Here is a 20,936-nt window from a genome sequence, read left to right as displayed (position 1 = left end):
GGTAGTGCTATCATTTGGCAACCAGAGGGTTGCAGGTTCGAGCCCTGTTTCCTCCTAACCCCATCAAAGTGTCCTTGAGCAAGACACTGAACCCCAAATTGCTCCTGTTGTGCAGGTTGGCGCCTTGCATGGCAGCCTTTGCCACCAGTGTGTGGATGGATAAATGTGAGGCATGTATTATAAAGCGCTTTGAGTACTCGTAGGAGTAGAAAAGTGCTATATAAATGCAGTCCATTTACCATAAGAATTTCATTGTTGGCCTCTGCTTTGCTATGATCAGGAAAGGCAAACAACTTGGATTAAAACTAAGGGGTACATGTCTCTGAGCTTAAGTGTTCCAGCTTGTACTGGGAATGAGCAGTGACTGCTGTCAACCGTAAGAGGACATAAGATATTGATTTTCTTGCTTGAATGACCATCGGTGGAAAAAACGTGAAGAACAGCTGCGAGATGTGGTGATGCCGTCTGGGTGTCATGAACACGTGACTTTGAGGGTCTGACTTTCTCAGCTACGCCTGCCACAGGGATCCCGGCAGCCCCATGTTTCAGAGACCGGAACAGGGAAACCCAGCAGGAAATTTCTGCCCTTTTACTCTCGTGTCACTCAGCACATGGGCATTGTGATCACATGGGAATTTAAAATGGAATTCTTGCCTCTGAATCGGGAATGGATTAGTGCATGAAATATTAATTGATGCTCAGTACCATGAACCAAATAAAGCCTGAGGCAACGTCCTTGACACCAATAAAACAACCGAAAATATTCCTGAGGGAATTTTAAAAAAAAAACACTACCAAATAATATAATTACCATAATTGTTACCCAGTACAAAATCTATGCTGTAGACATAACAACTGAATGTAGCCTATTTGTCACGTGCCAAAGAAAAGGCACATTTTAGCCCAACAGGAAGACAGACAGCTCACATCAGTGCTGTAATTTGTCACTTCTGAACCATGTCCAACAGCAAGACCTGTATTTCCTTAGCAACTGCAACCGGCAACCAATCATGTGATGGGTCTTACGAATCCATTTAATAAAAAGTTGGCGAAATGTATTTGAAATGTATGATCGTGTCCTACTTGTCAATAATGCACACCATCGATATAGCAATGTATAGACTGAGACAATCTGATCACAGGACGAACGAGGAGATGCTTCCATTTGGTTTATTTACATTTTAACTGACATTAAAGTTAAAACTTGTTAGAAACACTGTATCCAATGCAACAAAAAAAATCAAAAAAAGCCAGATTGGCTGGAGATATGGACACGGCATCATACATCCAGTTCATACATGTGTGATCTTGGTTCACCATGACATCTGATGTTGGAAGGAGGGCTCTGGGAGATATAAGGGAGGGGGGAAGTATTGCTGGAATTGCCAGGAATCTCGGTTGGCCTCTCGCGCGGCTCTCCGAGACGGTGCAGTGATGAGACCCTCGTGGTTTGTGTCTTCAAATCCTGAGCGCATGCAGTAGGGGAGCCACTCAGCTACTGCGGGATCTTAATAGGCTGCTCCGGGATGAATTATTAATCCGAATTAGATAGCCCGCTACTTCCTACATGGACTCTCGGAGCCACTACACCCTCCACACCAGTGCAAAGGTAAACCATGATTAGCCGCCGCCACGGCACAACCGGCCCGCCGCGTCACCAGGACCCCAGAGTCCAGAGGCTGCCCCCCCAGTCCCCCAGGTTCCCCTACACCAGGGTCTCACCAAGCAGCCTCTAGTGGGCCCCAAATCTATATTAGGCAAATGTGGCTTGGTGAATACATTTTGCCGGCCATAAAAAAATACTACCAACTTTTGCACGATCGGCAAAAATGACCAAGGGACCCCCCCCCCCCCCCCGACACTTTGTAAGGGGCAACAGCTGGGCAGACATGCTGAGAGCCCCTTCTCTACACCACAGTGCTGATGGTGGAAGACTCCTCTGACCTGCCCTGCTTGCTGGGCAGGGACTTGAGGTACTCCAGGTGGCGCCGTGCGTCTTCCTGGTTGTGCCGCACGTAGTAAACCAGGTAAGATATGACCATGGTGAACCAACCAAACATGGTGATTAGCATGGCCACGTCGGTGGTCTTCTTCAGCACCACGCAGAGGTCCAGGTCCTTGGCCAGCAGGAATGGCGTCCCCTGGGCCCCCACGTCCTCGGGTTCTGAGGTCTGGCACACGATGCCGGCTAGAGAGGTGGGCTCCAGGTCGAGCAGGGGCATTACCCTCTGCAGGTTGCAGTCGCAGTGCCATGGGTTGTAGGTGAGGTTGGCGCGGGCCCGGATGTGTGCAAAGGCTTCTGGGTTCAGCGTCATGAGCTTATTGGAGGACAGGTCCAGGACCTGGAGGGACTCTGTGAGGCCTTGGAAGGCCCCGGGCTCCAGCTGGACCAACTCGTTATGGGAGAGATCCAGCTCGCTGAGTAAAGGGAGCTCCAGGAAGGTGTTGGTCGGAATGGTGGTGAGGAGGTTGAAGTCCAGGTAGAGGCGGCGGGTGTCATTAGGTATGTCCTGGGGAACCTCGGTGAGGCGCAGGCTGCTGCAACGCACCGTCTTCCCCCAGGTCTCGCTCTCGGAGCAGTAGCACCTCTTGGAGCAGCTGGTGGCCGCGTGGTGGAAGCAGAAGGCCATGAGCACCAGGCTGTGCAGCAGCAGACACGTGACCACCGAGTGGCGCAGCAGCCGGTCTGCGGGCAGTGGCATGATGGGATACCGGCATGCTCCTGGGAGGACTCAGCCCCCAAGCAGCTGGGAGAGGCAGAGGGTATGAGCGAGACAGTCCTCCAGCCGGTCAGCCTGCACCAAACTGGGGAAAGGAAAGCGGAGGAAGAAAAACTGAATGACTGATGTGACACAAATTACATCCTGACTTAAAAACTATCCCTGTGACTGATGGCGAAAGTGCTCAAGAGCCATAGTGTGTTATTTCATGCACAGATGGAGGCGATCTGGTTTAATTGCTATGAAAAAAAAGGCAGGGATCTATCTGTTCCAGGGCAGGCCGAGGACAAGGCTGTGCAGAGCTGCCTTTACATCCACATGGGCTGCAGCAGTAGAATTAAGGCAGGCTCTCTCAGCACATTACCGCTGGACCTGCTGACCCATTTTAACGGTGGATATTTAAAAATCGGCATAATCACACTTCGATTTAGAGAGTGGCCCAGAAGGGGAGGGTATTTTTGTCATCACATTCCAAAGAAAAACAGGGGAATGAGGATTTCTCGCACTGCTGCTCTCGCCACTGTGGCATTTAACAAGCATATCTTTTTAGGAGTCAATTCTGAATGTAACTGAATTTAAATCTGCAATTTAAACATCAATGGGTTGGTACACCTTCCTGGGTTGTTCCCTGCCTTGCACCCGTAGCTTCTGAATTAGGTCATCTGTTCCCTATCCTGCCCTGCCTTGCTCCAGAACTAGTCAACGGTGACTAGTAAATTAAAAAAAAATGTTACAAAAAGCTGAGGCTTCAACCACATGGAAATGAAAAAATGTATACAGTGCTCACAGATATTCTTGGGATGCTTAAATAGAATTAAAATATTGCACATGTATGGATTTTACAACAAAATATATATCACATTAGAAACAACCAGTAGTTTTAAGTAAAACATTCATTTCAAGTAGCAATAAACTGAAACACAAATTATCGTCCTAAAAATCATTCTGGGTTATAAACTTAATTTACAAGCAGTATCATTGGGTGGTTTTTAATTAGTAACAACTTTGCAATAACATAAAATGCCAAATATTTGTATTCAGTATCACTTTGGGAGCTGGTGACTACAGTTGTAATTGAACTGAGTGAATCAGTCAAAAAAATAGGACAATAAAAATAAAGATATGAGTGGAAGATACATGCAGATTGCTTGTCAATGGACTTTTGTTATGAAACCAATACATTTGCAACATTTTTGCTGAATTAAGCAAGTGTCCCAAGACTTTCCGTGAGCACTACAGCTGTAAGAGAGGTTAGGTTGGGCATGTCGAAAATGACCAACACCCAAACGTCATCCACCGCCAACTCTGCCGATCCCGAAATTCCGACTGCTGCAAATAACTGGAAAAGATGAAGGATGAATTGGATTACATTTCGAAAGTGACTGTGAAAACTGTAGCCGATAAGCGATCCACTTATGGAGACTGAAAATGAAATCGATTCCTCTTAGAAGAACATAACAGGGTGTCATCTACAGAATGCTCCTAATGAGATCATGACTCACATGCTGAGCAAATGCCAAGAAATAATGATTTGTAAACAGAAAAATCCAATTTGGGTGTAGAGAGCAAAGAACATTTCATATCTGCTTTAGGTAGTCCCTGGGGAGGCTGGGGTGACAGTACATAATTTTTAATTACAGAGGAAGAAAAACCAAACACTTCTGGGCACATTACTGGACAGGGGGGGGGGGGGGGGGAGGGGGGTTGAAGTGATGAAGGAGATATTATTAAAGAAGCGGCATTCTGTTAATGTAAGATGAGGTTTTCCACGACGCGACGGGTTGTCTTGGCATTTACCTGGAAGCGGGAGGGGGCTTGGGGGTGAAGACAGGAGGTGAGGGGAAAACCCTGAATGAGGGAGAGAGAGGGAGAGGGAGAGAGAAAAGGATATAAAGGAACCCCGAGGGGCAGGGAGGAAGGACAGAAACGAGGATATAATAAGAAAAAGCTCAGAAGGAATAATGAAAAAGAGGACATCTTTAGGAAGGCAAGATAAAAAAGATGAATGAGTAAAGCAAGTACGAGAGGTCAATAATGAGAGCGTTCAGCTGCAAAGGAGCCAAAGGGAAGGCAGAAACAAGGCAGGCATTTTTACTCAGCTAAGCGTTTGTTAGTGAAGCCATCAGATCCAGATATAATTACTGCATGGGTCAGGTACGGTCAGTGGAATTAGGAGCTTATCTGTTTGAACAAACACACAAAGCACCTTTCATCTGGATCACAAAACGCTTCAGGTTGAACCTATAACTCCGAGATCATGAGATTGTCTTTCATAACAAATGCAACTGTTGTGCATGTAGGCTTTTTCCTGTGTTGTGGAAAACCTCGTCTGACATTAACAGAATGCCGCTAAATATATATAAAATAAACCACTGCCAAGAAGCATATAGTACAAAGCAACTTCACATAAACACATATGAACCGTATCCACCAGCTTCATACTCTGAATCCACATTATCCATGACAAGTTCATGGCAAGGCAGCTTAACACTTCATTCTCCTCTTGGTATTGAAGTGACTTGATGACTAGCTGGCTGCTGCAGACCAGCGTGTCACAGTGTGGCTGCAGAGGTTTAGAGTGGGCACTACCGGAGATGGTGTAGCAGCAGGGGGCACAGAGTCAGGCATTCCTGCACTGCCCCCCCCCCGCTAGGGTGCATGGCTCTGGGATAACACGGCCTTTGATAACCCCGGCCCGGCCTTTTGTCAATGTGACCGCTGACATGGGCAGGAGCTATTCTGGTGCTATGTAATGTCAGGACTCCCACTGGCTCTATTCATAGCATTAAGCAGGGAGAATAAAAATGTTATCTAAATGTTACATACATTGTTTTGACCTTTAAATAAAGATGATCACTTGGTTTATAAAAAAAATCATTATTCAAAAACTGTGCGGGGAAAAAAACTCCTAAATTATTAGACTTTTCTAACCTCATAAGTAAGCACATATAAAACAATGCTGAAAATAAATTTGTTTAGATTAATTTCGTACGACCAAAGACCCGGCTACTGCCTCAGACAGGCCAATAAAAAGGTGCTTAAATGGGTACATTTATGCACCAGCCCGCCTCCATTTTAAACGTTATCCTCCGACATAAATAAATTAACCAAAGCATTTGCACTTATTAGCTACACTATCAGTATCACGAACCGTGACAGAAAGGCAGCCCCGTTGTTTCTCTCCCTCCTGACTGCAGGTCCTAGGACAGTCGTTCGGCTTTGACATTTTAACCTTTGTTGCCGGCAGACTGAACAGCATCGATCCCCACCTTTTTGTGAGTGTTGCTGTGTTAAGTAGGCCTACTGTGTATAGAAATATGGATGGTCTGCATCCCGTTTTGTGTCCCCTGAGCATCTACTCACCGAAAGAGTGGACAGCCGTCACCGAGGCTACCATGCAGTGCTTCCAATTTCTCTAAATGTTTCAGGATTCGGGATAATTTTTTAAAACACATGATTTCATGTGTTTTAAAAAGCTGGGCATGGCGCAAATGTCGTAATAAATAATAAGTTCATCCATTTGTTTAACTTATGTCCCCATCAGTTTTATTTATAATTAGAGAAAAAAAATAATACTACTTCGTGCAACTGATACGCTTCACTTAACCATTCACGTAAACCGCGGACGGCAATGTATTTCGTAAACTACTTAACAAATCCAGCAGAATTAATGTAAATGACTGTTTGAATGAACCGATTCTCTCGGCCGTGTTTGATTTATTGCCTTCATTATGCTGAACGACTGGAGTCGGTCAGTCGATTTAATAAGGAATGAGACAGATTACAAATTAACGTGAGCTGTATGCGTTAACATCACCGGTTCGTTCTTATAACCCTTAAAATGTGTATTGTAAAACATTCTTATTTATTTACTGAACTCCGTGATGTATCAGAAACTATGTGAAGATACAGTTGTATTATTTTTGTTTTAACAAAACTATGTTGCTGAAAGATGTTTATCATTAAAGATAAGCTATATATACAAATAAATAGGCTATAATCAGTCTTACCTGATATATAAGGTAGGTACGTTTCCTGAAAGCAACAGGCTCTCACACCATCCTATTTTCACGTAAAGAAACGTGTAAATAGTAAACCGTCAGTATCCAGATAATATATGCAGCATGCAGCGTGATAAGAAAATAAACAAACCAAGTTCGTCTTTAAATGGGGAAAAAATGCTACGATGACACAGGCTTTCTCCGAAGACCCCCGGTGAGATACCAGGAGTATTTTCGCTTGTTAGGTATCGTTTGATGACTTGGTAATAATGCTGGATCCTTGGTGTCCGTTTTTCGTTGCCAGTGGATAGATGCTGTTGTAATCATATCAATCCATTTAAAAATCGTACAGCTAGTAAAATTATCATGTGCTGGGTTAAAGCATCTTCTATGGCCAGACTGAACAAACTTCTTTTTCTTCTTTGAAGGCACTGCCTTGGATCTCTTGTTTTATCGCCCTGCCCCGTTATCTCACTCTTTTTAAACGATACAAATTGCCGCTTCTTGGCATCTGATCCCTCCGTATTTATTTAGTCCGAGCGGGATGGGGGAGAGACGAGTCTTCAAAGTGGTCGCGCCCTCTCCGCATCCAGAGCGCGCTCCTCCGTGAGAAGCTGCACGCCCAGTTTGCCCGCGGCGATGCAAATGCACCCAGCGGCCGCAGCCTGCGCCGTCTCCAGTTTCCATGCAACCGCTAAACTTGTCAGCCCACCAGGAGCAATCGGAAATTGGCAGCTATGCAGTGTGACATTATTGGTAGGCTACAGCAAAACAAGCAGCCGTACCTGATATGGAAAGAAAAATAACGTGCGGCGTTTTTCTCCGGTGTGCTACGTGACAGCTTTAAGTATGTAGGCATATCAAGTCTGTAAGAGTATTTGCTGTTCAGTGGAAAAAAGTAGCCATTTCTATCATGAATCAACACACTAGTTTTAATTATATAGCAGAGTGTTATATAGGCCTACATTCTGTGTAAAGTATAATTTGGAGGTGAAAAGAAGAAATTCCCATACACAATTTTCTAGAATATAATTTCAGTAAAGAGGAAAGAGAAAGTAGAAGCCTTGAATCAAAGGGATTTTAAAGTGTATGAATGAAATGTGAGGATACGTTGAAACAAAATGATAGCAATTACATTGTTTTACTGGGTTTCCTGTATCTGACAAAATAAACATGAAGACAGCTACACATGAACTGCGATTAAGCCAGTCGGAATTTTCCTTTCTAGTTTCAAGTTGTACAAGGAGCAAAGCTTAGAGCACAGAAGGAGCATGTTGTGGCTGATCAAGTTTCCTCATTAAAGGCTGTACACACATGCAGTGACAGTACAAGGCACCAAACATCCAAGAGTGTTCACTTTCAAACCTACAGACATGATTTCAGTTGTTTCTAATGATCTCCTGATCTCCCAGGCCTATGATGATGTGCTGAACAACGGGGTTCCTGTCTCCAAAGTACATGCTGCTCACTGATGGTCAGAGGATCATGAAGGTGAAGCGTCTCACTGTCTTGCCCTAAATAAAGATGCTCTGCGTGTCGTGACATATTACTCCCACAATGCCTTGCTTCACATCTCACATCGACGAGTCCTGGCTCCTCCTTGGACCACTCTCAATAGGTATTCACCATGCCTGGTCATTTCAGAAATGTTCTTACAGAGTCATCTGGCCATAATGATCTTCATTCCTATATATATCCATGTCTTCTACATTCAACATATCGACTACAAGTACCAAATGTTTGGTTAATGTCTAATATATCCCATACCCTGTCATGTCACGTTTTTACAAAATAGATCATTCACTTCATGTTGGGGTGGTCGTAATGTTTTGGCTCATCAGTGTATGTTCAGTATGCAGAAACTCTGAATTGAGGTGATGAGTTGGATCTATTGACAGTTGTAATAGGTTTGGCATGACTCTATAGACTTATGGTATTTAGTTTCCTGATTCCACCTTACAAAAAACAGCATAAGCTAGTCCAATGCAGGGTCTTCTTGCTCTGCTAATACTATCATGGTTAATATGCACTGAATCAGCCTGGGCAGGGCTAGCCAATTATCAGCAATCAGTGCCTTCACCTGCCCTGCTCCCTTTAAAACTCCTACTGCTCTTGCATTCAGTGCAAGGTATTTTTTGCTTTCTCTGAGGCTTACCAAGCATTTCAGTTCTGTCCTGCAACTTCTCTGATTCCTGTCTGCCTGTCCGTCCATCTGCCTGTCCGTTTGCCTTCCTGTATGTCCGCCTGCCTGTCCATCTGCCTGTCTGTCTGCCTTCCTGTATGTCCATCTGCCTGTCTGTCTGCCTTCCTGTATGTCCGCCTGCCTGTCCATCTGCCTGTCTGTCTGCCTTCCTGTCTGTTTGCCTTCCTGTATGTCCGCCTGCCTGTCCATCTGCCTGTCTGTCTGCCTTCCTGTATGTCCGCCTGCCTGTCCATCTGCCTGTCTGTCTGCCTTCTTAGATCCTGCCCATCCTCATTCCTGCTTCCTTCGGACCTGCCTTTGTGTTCATTCCTTGTTCTTCGGCTTCTGACCTGCTTGGACTTGTGACCACGACCCAGAGAAAGCTTGATGATTCCAATCCTGTTTGCCTGACCTTTCTAATAAATCCCTGGTTCTCTGATTTCTGGGTCTCCGAGTTTCTGTCCCCGCCAGACCTGACAGAATACCTCGCCACCGCAATGGACCCAATAGAGACACAACAACAGCTTCACGAAGCCCAGGCCCAGATCTTGCAGACGGAAGCAGCGGTGAATCAGCTCCTGGAAGGGCAAGCCACTGTAGCACCGCTTTCTGCCTCTCTGTCTCAATCCACCACTCCAATCCCAATCGTCATCCCCTAGATATATGATGGGGACTCGAACCAGTGCCGTTCATTCCTGATGCAGTGCAGGCTATATGGTGACAAGCATCCTAAGTGGTTCAGGGAAGACACTGCCCATATGTGCTTTGTCATCTTGATGCTGATTGGTCAAGCTCGTGAGTGGGCTACTGCTCTGTGGATGAGGAAGAGCTCTGTGTTGGACTCCCCTGTCACCTTCCAACAAGCATTCACCAAGGGACATCTGTTCCCTCTGTCCCAGCCCGAAGAGGCCATCTCCATGTACATTACTGAGGCCAGCAAAAACGTATCATCTGACCCTTCATATTCCCTGTGACATCTGGATTGTTCTTTGTGAGAAAAAGGGTGGCAGGCCTTGACCACAAATCCACGATCAGGCCCTCGATGCAATCACGATAAAGCAAAGGGAACCTTTGCTGCTCATCCCATCACCGTTGGAGCAACTTCGAGATGCCAGAATCTTCACAAAGTCGGAACTCCAGAATGCCTATAACCTCATTCACATCAAGGAGGGAGATGAGTAGAAGACTTCCTTATCACCAATATGGGACAGTTTGAGTATTTAGTTTTGCCTTATGGTTTGGCCAGTAGTCCTTCATGAATGAGGTATTAGCAGGCATGATGAATCATTTTGAGATACTCTACATTGGTTTACTCTTCTTCCCCAGAGCAGCATGTCCACCATGTTTGTCAGGTGCTACCACCTATTCATAAAGGGGGAAATGTGAGCTACACCAGAGCACCCTCAAGTTCCTGAGGTATCTGCAGGGTCTATTCTGCTTTGTACCCGTTCTACAGCAACCGGAACCGGATTTCCCCTTTGTGATTGAGGTGGACACTTTGGAGGTGGGTGTGGAAGCTGTCCTTTCCCAGAAACAGAAGGAGTTGGAAGAACCTCACCCCTACACCTTTTGCTCAAAGAAGCTAACTCCTGCAGAATGTATTTATGACATAGGCAACTGGGAAGTGCTGGCTATCTAGCTGGCGCTGGCTGGATGGATATGTGACTTTTTGCTGCTGACAGGCTACCGCAATTTGAAATACATTCAGAATGCTAAGCGGTTGAATACCTGTCAAGCACACTGGTCATTTTTCTTCACCTGCCACCCAGGGTCCGATAATGTCAAGGCTGGTGCACTATCCAGACAGTTTGACCCTCTTGAGTCCTTGGAACAGAATCTCCTGATTCTCTCTCTACCTGTTTTCTGTATGGGGCCAGTGACCTGGAGCTTGAACAAGTCCCTGCGGGAGACCAATCAGCAAGAAAGCCTTCCTGCAGAGTGTCCTCCAGGTAAAGTGTACGTCCCTCCAGACTTCAGGTCCACTGCCATCCAGTGAGTACACATCTCCCGCAACTTAGGTCACTCCGGCATTGCCACCACTGCCCGCCTGGTTTCCCATTGCTACGGGTGGCCAGGTTGGAAGGAGGTGGAAGCCTACATAGCCTCATGTCCTAAATGCTCTCAGCTCAAGTAGGATACAGGAACCAACTAGCATCCATCAGGTCTCCTCCAGCCCTTGCCCATGCCCTCACATCCTTAGTTGCACCTCTCTTTATACTTCATCACTGACATCACCTCCTCACAGGGGAACAGCATAATCCTCATGGTGGAGGATCGCTTCTCAAAGATCTGTCTGATGATCCCCCTTCCTAAACTTCCAATTGCTGGTGAGCTGGCCAACTTACTGATCAGCTGGTTCTTTGGACCGAAGGCTCTTGTTCACCTCCAGATTGTTCAGAACCTTCTGTTCTCCCCTAAATGTGCCTTTGAGTCTCTCCTTCAGTCACCATCCCCAGTCCAATGGAATGTTAGGGCAGATCAACCAAGAGGCGACCAAGACGCTGTGGTTGGTCCTGTCCTGCAGAGTTGGCCCCGTACCTTCTGCGTGCACCAGGAACTCCCTCTGCAATTGAGCAACACAGCTGATGCTCTTCTAGTTCATCCTGTGCTATCAATTGCCCTTGTTCCCCTGGGACTCCCAGTCCAGTGAGGATTGGCACCAGTGATGTAAGGGGGTCTGGGTGCAGGCCCGCTGACAGCTGTGGGCACAGACACTACAATAGAAGCAACAGGCAGATTGCTGATGAAGATTGTGGCCTTTCATTGGGTCACCCTTCCAGACCGGTGCCTTGTCCCCGGGCCCAACCCTCAACATCCACTTCAGCTTCCAGCAGGCAGCTATTGGGGGAAGTACTATTGCTTCCTGCAAGATGACATGGGCCAAATCCTTCTGCCCTCACCCTCACTGCAAGGTATTGTCTGCTTTCCATGAGCGGTAACGAGCGTCACAGCCCTGTCCTGTGGCTGTTCTGTAGGATTGATTCTGACCTGTTTGGACTCGTGACCATGATCCTGAGACAAGCCTGACAATTCCAGTTCTGTTTGCCTGATCTTTTTGATAAATCCCTGTTTCTCCAATTTCTGGATCTCAGTCATGGACAGACCCCCCCAGTTCAGCAGAGGGAATTTGAGGTGCATGTGCTATACAAGGGGGAGTCCCATACCAGTCTTCCATTACAAAGTGTGTTCATTGGTCCATAATGTAGAACCAGCAGCAAATAAGTTTTAAGCAGTTTTTCACTTGCTCAAAAGTCTTTTAAAAGTTTTAATTTGAATTCTGACTCAAAACCTCAAAATAAAACAAAGTTCAAAAGCTATTAGAATGAAAATGGAAGGCAGTAAATGTATATGGATAGTAAGGTGGAAGGGAGCACAGACAGAGATAATTCTTCAACAGATTTGCCTCTCACTTGCCAGGCCAGCCCCCCCCCCCCCGCCCCCCCAAGGCATCACTAACCTTGGCTTCTCCAGTGTCTTTAACACCATCCAGCCTCTCCGATTGGGGAACAAGCTCAGGACAATATAGCTTGAAACCCCACAGTCTCCTGGATTATGGACTAAATGACTAAGAGATGATAGTTAAGGAGGATCCAGGACTGTGTGTTGGAGATGGTGGTGAGCAACACTGGGGCACCTCAAGGCAGTGTCCTGTCTCCCTTCTTTTTCACCTTCTACACATCAGACTTGCAGTACAACACCAGCTCTTGCCAGTAACAGAAGCTCTCTGTTGGGCCCTCTGTTGTAGGATATGACATCAATGGAATCAGAGTACAGGAGACTAATGAAGGAGTTTGTCTTATGGAGAGGACTGCCTTGTCCTGTCCTGTCCTTTCTTGTCTTGTCTTATCTTGTCCTGGGTAAATAAGGCCCTCAGGGTTAAAATAGGCATTTTGACAGCATCCCATGCAGGGAATCCTTTGCCTTGTGTTTCCAGGAATGTACTGACAGATAATGTAGTTACGGGATGAAAGACAAGCAACACAGGGCAAGAAGAGAATAGGCAGTGCGTAATTTGTAAACTCTGGGTGCCAAAGCTCGTAAAGAGCGCAGAGACCAACTGCAACTATCACTATATGTGGAGCCGCAGCACACGGACTTCGAACAACGTTGCACACAAATCAACCATTAACACGATAATGCACCTTTAATTACTTAATCACATAACAATGCATTATTTTCTATCTACACCTGTTAGTTCCATCAAACTGTAAGACACTTACCCTGTTAGATAAATTTCATTATCTAGATGGCAATCTGTATTTATTCCAAAGTTTAACTGAAATTAATTTTAAATTTCATCTCATGTGAGGTGGGGGAGTGCAGACTGTGCAGAGACGGCACAAATTAAGCCCTGCAAAATGGCATAAACAATGTACATATTGGAATTCATTACCTCGTAATGCTATAGAGTGTCATAGGACACAGAATAATTATGGATTGTACATATAATGGCATTTATTTTGCTCCTGACATTCATACCACGCAGCCACTGAAGCACAATTACCTGACAAAGTTGCTAATTGTGTATAATAATCTGCAGGTTGATGTCGATTCAGCTGGGGGTGCCTGCTGAGGTCATGGATCCACTGCGCTGCCTTCCTGCCTGCCACCTGCTGATAAGGGGGTCCAATCAGTGCAATGGCTCTAGTGATTGGGGGGTGGGGGGGCTAGGGACTGAGCGTCTGATGACAGACATTGATGGGGTGCTCATATGCCAATACTGAGAGCACACTGCGTGCACTTTTCATGACAAAAATATGCAAACCTGCTCGGCTGTAAATTTAGCATACTGTTGTTATTTGGCTAATTTATTAATTTATTCACGCACTCTTTGAGGTTTCATATGTGATCCAGAGCCTTAAACAAAGAAGCGGTGAACCAAATGAAGGTATCAGAGTTCCTGTATCCTGGCAGTAATACGTGACACAATCTGGACCTATGGTGATCCAAGTGCCTCATAGGGTAACGGCAGGAAATGCCACACTGCCCTGGTCACACCGAATCAAGGTCCTGGCTTAGCAGGCGGGCATTACATACATCAGAGACAGGAGACAAGAACAAATTCTGCAAAAAATTCTCATAGGCAATCATTATTTCTTTGCCGTCTCACATTCTACTGAACTTCTTCACAATTACAGAATGTTAGTGAGAAAATCCCATTAAAAAAATAATAGATCTAGCAGAGCCACAGACTCAGATTTCAAACAGTTTAAATGAAGCTGGTCAGTTAGTATTAACTCACTTTCAATGCATTGATAATGAATGTAGTTCCCTGTCCTCTGGGATTGTCCTTCGAACTCAGCCATGATTAAAGATGTGAGCTGGAGGAGGCTGTAGGAAAACGACTGTCTGCTACTAAAGTTGGTGGAAGACAGATAAAATTATAGAGCTTTCAGATTCCATAATGTACTTTCACACTAACACTATTCCCATTCGCTAAGTTTATTTTTTCCGTTTATGCCGTGCTGTAATACAGTTTATCTCTTCAGTAAATGGGTAGGCTGCAAATTTCTACCTCAAGATTGACTTTGTCTCTGGGAATAAAAATGCCAGCGATTTACACGCAGACACTAAACTTTTTTTTTTTTTTAGATCTACTCAGCAGATGAAAATCACGTGACTGTATCCATGCCTTTCCCTGGAAACCAGATACGGACGGGAAAAAGGGAAGAACACTCATATGCAGATGAAATAGGCAGAAAACGTGATTATATTTCCATTAGGTGCTGCCTTGGGGGGGAGTCAGTCCCGGTCACCTCCACAGGCGAGCAGCTGATTGCGTTATTCGCTGGATGCCTTTGCAGGTGCAGAGCTCAGCAGCTCTCCGCTGAGGGGAATCCGTCCTTCTCTCAGGCACCATGATCCTACCCTGGCTGCACAAACATCTCTGCCAGAGGTGTATGATCTCCTTGGGCACTTGCCCAGATTGTCCCCCGGGGTTCGGCTGTGCCGACTTTGTCAAGAACTCACATCAAAATGTAACATGCACCAGCAAGGCCTGGGGGACATTCCATTTCACGCCCGCCCTCTTGTGATGGCGTTCCCTATTCCACTCCTGCCTCAGTCCGACGCTCCGGGTGTTGTGGGGGTGGGCTGGGCGGTTGATGGAGGTACTTATTGAATTTCCTCTCCGATAACTGTGGAGGCTAGATGCCCTCTTCACAACAGCAAAGGGAATAGGGACAAGGTTTCCTCGTCCCTCTCCTTTCTCACATCCAGCAGTATCATCCCGGTCCTGATTCCCCAATTATAATTTCAAACTGACACATGATGCCCATCAAGGAAAGATGGGGCATTACATTGAGTGTTTCTCCCATCCTGTCAGGCGTGTGGGACCCTGGATGAAAATAAACCTGCTAACATCCATGTGCTAATTAAGAAATGATGTCAACCTCATCAAAATGGAAACCAGGACAAAGCCTTTGGGGGAGCAGCTGTCCAAGAGGAAGGAGTGACTGAAATGTTGTGACACAGGAAAGGATGGTCGTCACCTGCTGCTTGGCTTGTGAAGCTGAAAATCACACCAGCTTCTGTTGTTTTGCAGCCCCAGCTCCTGATTGTCACAGGTATGAACTAAGAACCTTGTTAGATCATTACTGCACTGTCTTCAACACCTCGCCTCTCCAAAGTCACGACTCAACTGCCCGACATTAACCGTTATGGGATGGTATAGGCACCTCACATGACCCCCCCCCCCTCCCGAGCCTGGGTCCTGGCAGGCTGAGTGCACCTACCACAGCTAATGGCCACAAACCAGACATTCTACAATCCCCCTATTGCCTTTAAGGTAAAAAAAAACAGGGACATTAAAAATAAATAATAGCAATAGCAAAGAGTATCCTATTAGACTTGTGGCTTCATAGTGAATAGACTTGTGGCTTCATTCATAGTAAAAGAAACACTTGTTATATGTGTATGTGTTCAAATTCACATTTTCCATTCATATATCTGAACTTAAAGATGACCCCAGTGTGATAACAGTCCAAGATTGCAATAACATATCCAGCTCATTTTTACTCTTTGATTTCAAGTCTTTGAGTCTAGAAACACAGACAAGGCAACGCTCTGTTGATAAGACGTCACTGTTTGCATCCCCACTTTTCTCTAGCTGACTGATAGGCATTGATTGATGTGCAGAGTTGATAATGACAGTCCCTGTGCAGCTTGTTGTTTATGGATGACTCTGGCCTCTGTTTGAGTTTCGCCTCGAAGCAGGTCGGCGGACTATTCCGGCCGCACGCTCTTCCGGGCCTGAAGCACTGTGTCTGTCAAGCCTGCCTATTCCAATCAAAGTGGCCGCATAACAGAAGGAGCATCCCCCGCAGGCCGGGACGGCATGCAGCCTGAGTGGTTCGGTGAATGTTCCCGCAGCGTTGCAGCAATGTCGACAGAGGGCAGCCTGACAGAATGGCTCACGTGGCAGAGTAAAAAAATTATGAAAGCCAGTAGTTCTCTCCCCCACAAACTCAGCACCATCTTGTTCTCTCCTAGTCTCCGAAAGAGATCAAAGCAGTCCTGGATTTTATGAATGGTGTGCCTCCCATTTATTTAATTTTTCCGCACTGCAGAATTTTTCATCAAAAGCAAAACACGAGATAGGAAAACATATTTAGGAAGGAACGATAGGTCAGGCTGACTTGATTCAGTGCTGGTGACCACCAAATGAACTTAAATCGCTTATCTATTCAGACAAAATATGCCAAATTATGAAATTTATCAACATACTCCTCGGCACAAGCAACTATTATTGCTTTATGAAGACTAACAATGGACATAAACCCATAATGAAGCAAACCCAAAGGTTTTATTTCTGCCTAAAATAACTGTATTATATGAACAATGCATTGTAAGAAATGCTCCAATCAGGATGGCAAACATAACCATGTGACATTGTGATGGAAAGAGGATTGGGTATTTTATTTGCCAGGAACCTTGTTAATAGAAACACTGAGGTAATTGAAAACATGAATCAAAGGGGGGAAACAGTGGTGTCAGGCATCCACTGTGGATACAAGGACTAGGATTGGTATCAGAAACAGATAATTGAATGTGGCCAATCCTCCAAGTCACCTGATCTTCTCTAACCTCCCAATATAGTGACCCACACACACCCCCAAGCCCGCTGTCCCACAAATACCCACAAGTTTCCCGTAAAGGTAACGTAGATGTTGAGTGGGATGGGAGGTCAGACAGGAATCATGCAATCAGAGCCACCTCCCTGATGGGAAAACTCTGCAGGAAACCATCGCCCACGCCAAGGCAAAAAACAAACCAGGCTATTGTTTCCTTTTGCCCTTCAGAAAGGGGTCAGCTCTCCCCCCCCCCCCTCCCGTCCATTGTGCCTGCAGGATTTTCCCACATTAAGTGCACAAAGGGGCTGGCTAACCTTTAAATGGGCGACAAGGTGTGATTTCTGTTTAAATGTCACCAGCAATTTCTTCAACCAGAAGAGTCTTGACAGCAAAACATCTAATAACACAGTAGACATTTGTAGATTTGGCGCAGTTTGTAAATCAGTAGGTGCCAGACTGCGAAGGGCATATGAACGCAGAGGGGTAATGAGGCAGCGGCAGGTCCCGGAAAGAGTACAAAGCACCGTGGTGAAAACATGCCGCGTATTAAAAGAATAAATCTAAATTAATGTCGGACATGAAATTACGTGAAAATTGGTCTGTAAATTAAAATACATACTTATTTTTTTTTTTATGTTTTTGTTTTTTTAACCATAGAGCTGCCAGATCGGCACAAATGTTGTCGGTGCCTGAACACAGTCAGAAACAGGAAGGTCCCAGAACGAGTTCCAGCAGGATCCAGAACAAATTAAGCATTGCAAATAACTAGGTCATTACTGGCAAGCACATCCAATGCTCTATGATCATGTCAAATTACTAGAGGCCAGAGATCAAAATCAGGCCCCTGAGGCTGATTAGGACCTGGTGCCCATAGTTCTCTGTCTAGCAGCATCTTTGACTGCCATCCCTGATGATAACTGTCCCGTTCCCCAGCTTACCTGGCCAGGAGTGGCATTCAGCCCCCCCCCCTTCCAACAGGAAATATTTACCTGGCTCCTGGAAGCCCCAAAATGACTTGTTGTTCCAGTACACAGCTGTGAGGCCAGTCAGAGTGCTTGAGGCCCTGAAGTAAAGCCATCAATAAATGAGAATGGAGTCTCAGGCAGCGGCGTCTGAAGCGGCTGTTCCTGCCGACACACATCAGCAGCTCCAGATGGGCGGCTATTTTCAGATTTCCAGGTTCATCCATTGCCATGTCCCTGCGTGTTCATGTTTTCCCTTGTGGTATAAGGAGCTGTGGTGACCTTCGTAACTCGGTAATCAGAGGGCACATCGGAGCCTGGATTAGTGTTCATCCAAGAAGCTGAAAGGACACTTACCTGTGAGAAGCCGACAGTCAGACTTGGGCCCTGTGGACCCCATGGTCATTTACTCCCGCCCCAGTCATCCTGTCACACCCAGGCTCCCTCTTGTGTGCTGCAGGTCCATAATTCATCTATAGCCTCCAAAAGGATCCATGCCTAGCAGCGTTGGGCATTTCAGGTCCAGAAGCTACAAATCCAGACCAAGATTTTGTTTCTACCAACCAGTTGAGCATAATGAGTCACAGTCACAGGGAAGTCAAGTGGTTGGTAGAAACTAAATCTTGGTGTGGATTTGTAGCTTCTGGGCCTGAAATGCCTAGGTACTCTTCCACTGAACAGATAGAACCATGGGCAACCTGCAATAAACCCTCTATTATCACAGCAAAAATGATCATTTCAAAAAGATGACAAATCATTTGAACTGAATGTAAGACACAGTTTAATTAAGTGGTAATTAACACAGTAATCTAAACATAAATGTAAAGAATGTAAATAAGAATGTAATAAGAATGTGAACATGATTTTTTTAGGTAGGTGTCTATTGATAACATGTTACAAAAATATTTTAATAAATAGCAAGACTTAAGCTCATAGGACATTTGGGTGCCAGATCTTCGGTGTTTTTGTTAAATGTTGCTTTAAATACACTTCCTTTCAGAGCAAATACTGTGGCTGCAATTGAAACCGCACACTTCCACACTATATAGTTTACCAAAATTGTATAGGAGACATAACTGAAACCATAGTGAGCATTGCTTAGTGCACAAAAAGTTCCTGGATGGCACTCTACATCCAGTCAAAATCCAAAGCGTGCCAACACTCTATGCTATTCAATCCCACAATCCTAGATGTGACTTCTGAGATTTGTTCTGTATTTGTTGTTATGCAGGACATCTGTCATTAAAGGTCAAAGGCAAGCAGTTCAAAGGTAACGTAGTGCATCTGGAAAATGTACGAAGTTTTGTACCCGCGCACTAAGGAATCGCACAAGTGACCGCTGCCGTAGTTTGCACTTTTTCCTCATTAAAGTTTGCAGCACATAGTGTGTGATTTCGGATGCAGCCTGTGTCTTTATGGATTGTAATAATATGTTAATATGTACAGCTTAAATCCTTTGCAGGTGTTTACTAGCCTCGGTTTTGTTTTGTATGTAAAAAACATACATTTTGCACAGTTTATAATGCAGCAGGTGAAGTGGTAATGGGACCAAACCCATGGAAACAAGGTTTCCAGCTTTAGTCCTTGAGGGAAGCTGCTGGAATGCTTCACTGATCACCCAGCTATATGAATGTTGGCTATATAATATTTCACCTTTATATCAGACCCCAAGGGACACACTTCGCTCTTGACATCATCTCTCACTGTTTCGCTGCTGTAAATAACAACCAATCTGGAGACTGATGAATAAGACATAACAGCAGCCTAATTTTAGAAAGACGGGCACCAAAGAACACCTGCTGTTTGTAGAAAAGAGGATTTTAGACATTAATTCAGACTGGTTTCACTTACTACAAATCCTTCACTATTTGAATAAGTGCTGTCCAAACCATTAATAACCTCAAAATGATTCAAACTTCTAAATTAACTGAACAAGTTGTATTGCTTTCTAAAGTTTTGTTTACGAAATGTTACAAATTTCACACTGACAATTAATATTCACATGTGCCAAACATGAAACTATTCAATGCACTAAACAACAATATTAAGGGCATCTTCTGGATGGGTATCCCATACTGGATAAATGATCCCATAATGGATAAGTAGATAAATGTACTTCATCCGTCACATGAAACCCGAAATACAATCACTAACCCAAGCAGCCCAAGATTAAACAGGACTTTATTGATCCCTGTGCGGGGAATAATTTTTGTCCAGCATTACAGGAAAGAGATACATATAACAAAGGATTATTTAGGTAGAATTAAGTACAACAAAGAATACCATGAGTAAAATTAGACAATAAATCTCTAAATAGAAACAATAATAAAATTATACTAAATTTAAAAGAACTGTGTAAGCAATGTGCAGTATATTAAAGACAGTGCTAGGATGGCTGTTGTGCAAATAGGCATGTTCACATTCAATGTTCATTCATAATACAAGTGCCTTTAGAAGAGGCAGTGATGTACAGTTGTATGTCAGTGGGTAAGAAACAGCATCTGCAGGCATTTTGGGGAGATGAGTCAGTGACTGAACATGTTGTTCAGCTCCATAGCATCAGGGTTGATGGGGTGTTCTTTATTACCCTTTATGGAGGAGTTTGGACCTCCCCCTTCTCTCCAGCACTGCCTCCACTGTGTCCCAATCCAGCCCTACTACAGTGCTGGCCCTCTTAATCAGCTGGTTCAGCTTTGCAGCCTCCTTCATCTCATTGTCACACCCCCAACAGGCCGCAGCAAAGAGCAAGACACTGGCAACAACAGACTGACAGAGCATGGCATGCTTAACAGTCTGCTGCACACCCCAAAGGACATAAGACTGTTCGAGATGAAAAGTCTGCTTGGCCCTTTTCTGTAGAGGGCCTCTGTGTTGTCATTCCAGTCCATGCCTCTAGGAGGCAGCACCTATGCATGTCCTCCCCATGGTTCTGCATGCCTCTGCTATTTATTCTGGTTTCTACCCACAGTCCAAAACATTACCTGCTGTGTGTGATGCTG

At 45.0% G+C, this 20,936-nt stretch overlaps 1 protein-coding gene across 2 annotated transcripts; it reads right to left on the bottom strand.

Annotated features, from left to right (window-relative positions):
- Nucleotides 1-1,164: 1,164 nt before the first annotated feature.
- Nucleotides 1,165-7,373, bottom strand: lrrc3ca (leucine rich repeat containing 3Ca). Of its 2 annotated transcripts, XM_023820787.2 has the most exons (3): nucleotides 6,873-7,373; nucleotides 6,731-6,782; nucleotides 1,165-2,805 (listed from the first exon to the last, which is right to left on the bottom strand). In XM_023820787.2, exon 3 carries the CDS (start codon nucleotides 2,700-2,702, stop codon nucleotides 1,908-1,910), a length of 795 nt encoding a protein of 264 aa, XP_023676555.1. In that variant the 5' UTR covers nucleotides 2,703-2,805; nucleotides 6,731-6,782; nucleotides 6,873-7,373; the 3' UTR covers nucleotides 1,165-1,907. The 2 variants fall into 2 exon arrangements, with proteins under 2 accessions (XP_023676555.1, XP_023676556.1); XM_023820788.2 differs by lacking the exon at nucleotides 6,731-6,782.
- Nucleotides 7,374-20,936: the final 13,563 nt, after the last annotated feature.

This window comes from Paramormyrops kingsleyae, chromosome 5 (genome assembly GCF_048594095.1).
Source record: "Paramormyrops kingsleyae isolate MSU_618 chromosome 5, PKINGS_0.4, whole genome shotgun sequence".
NCBI lineage: Eukaryota > Metazoa > Chordata > Actinopteri > Osteoglossiformes > Mormyridae > Paramormyrops > Paramormyrops kingsleyae.
Note: the sequence above shows the minus strand (reverse complement) of the source record. Positions and strands in the feature narration are given on the sequence as shown.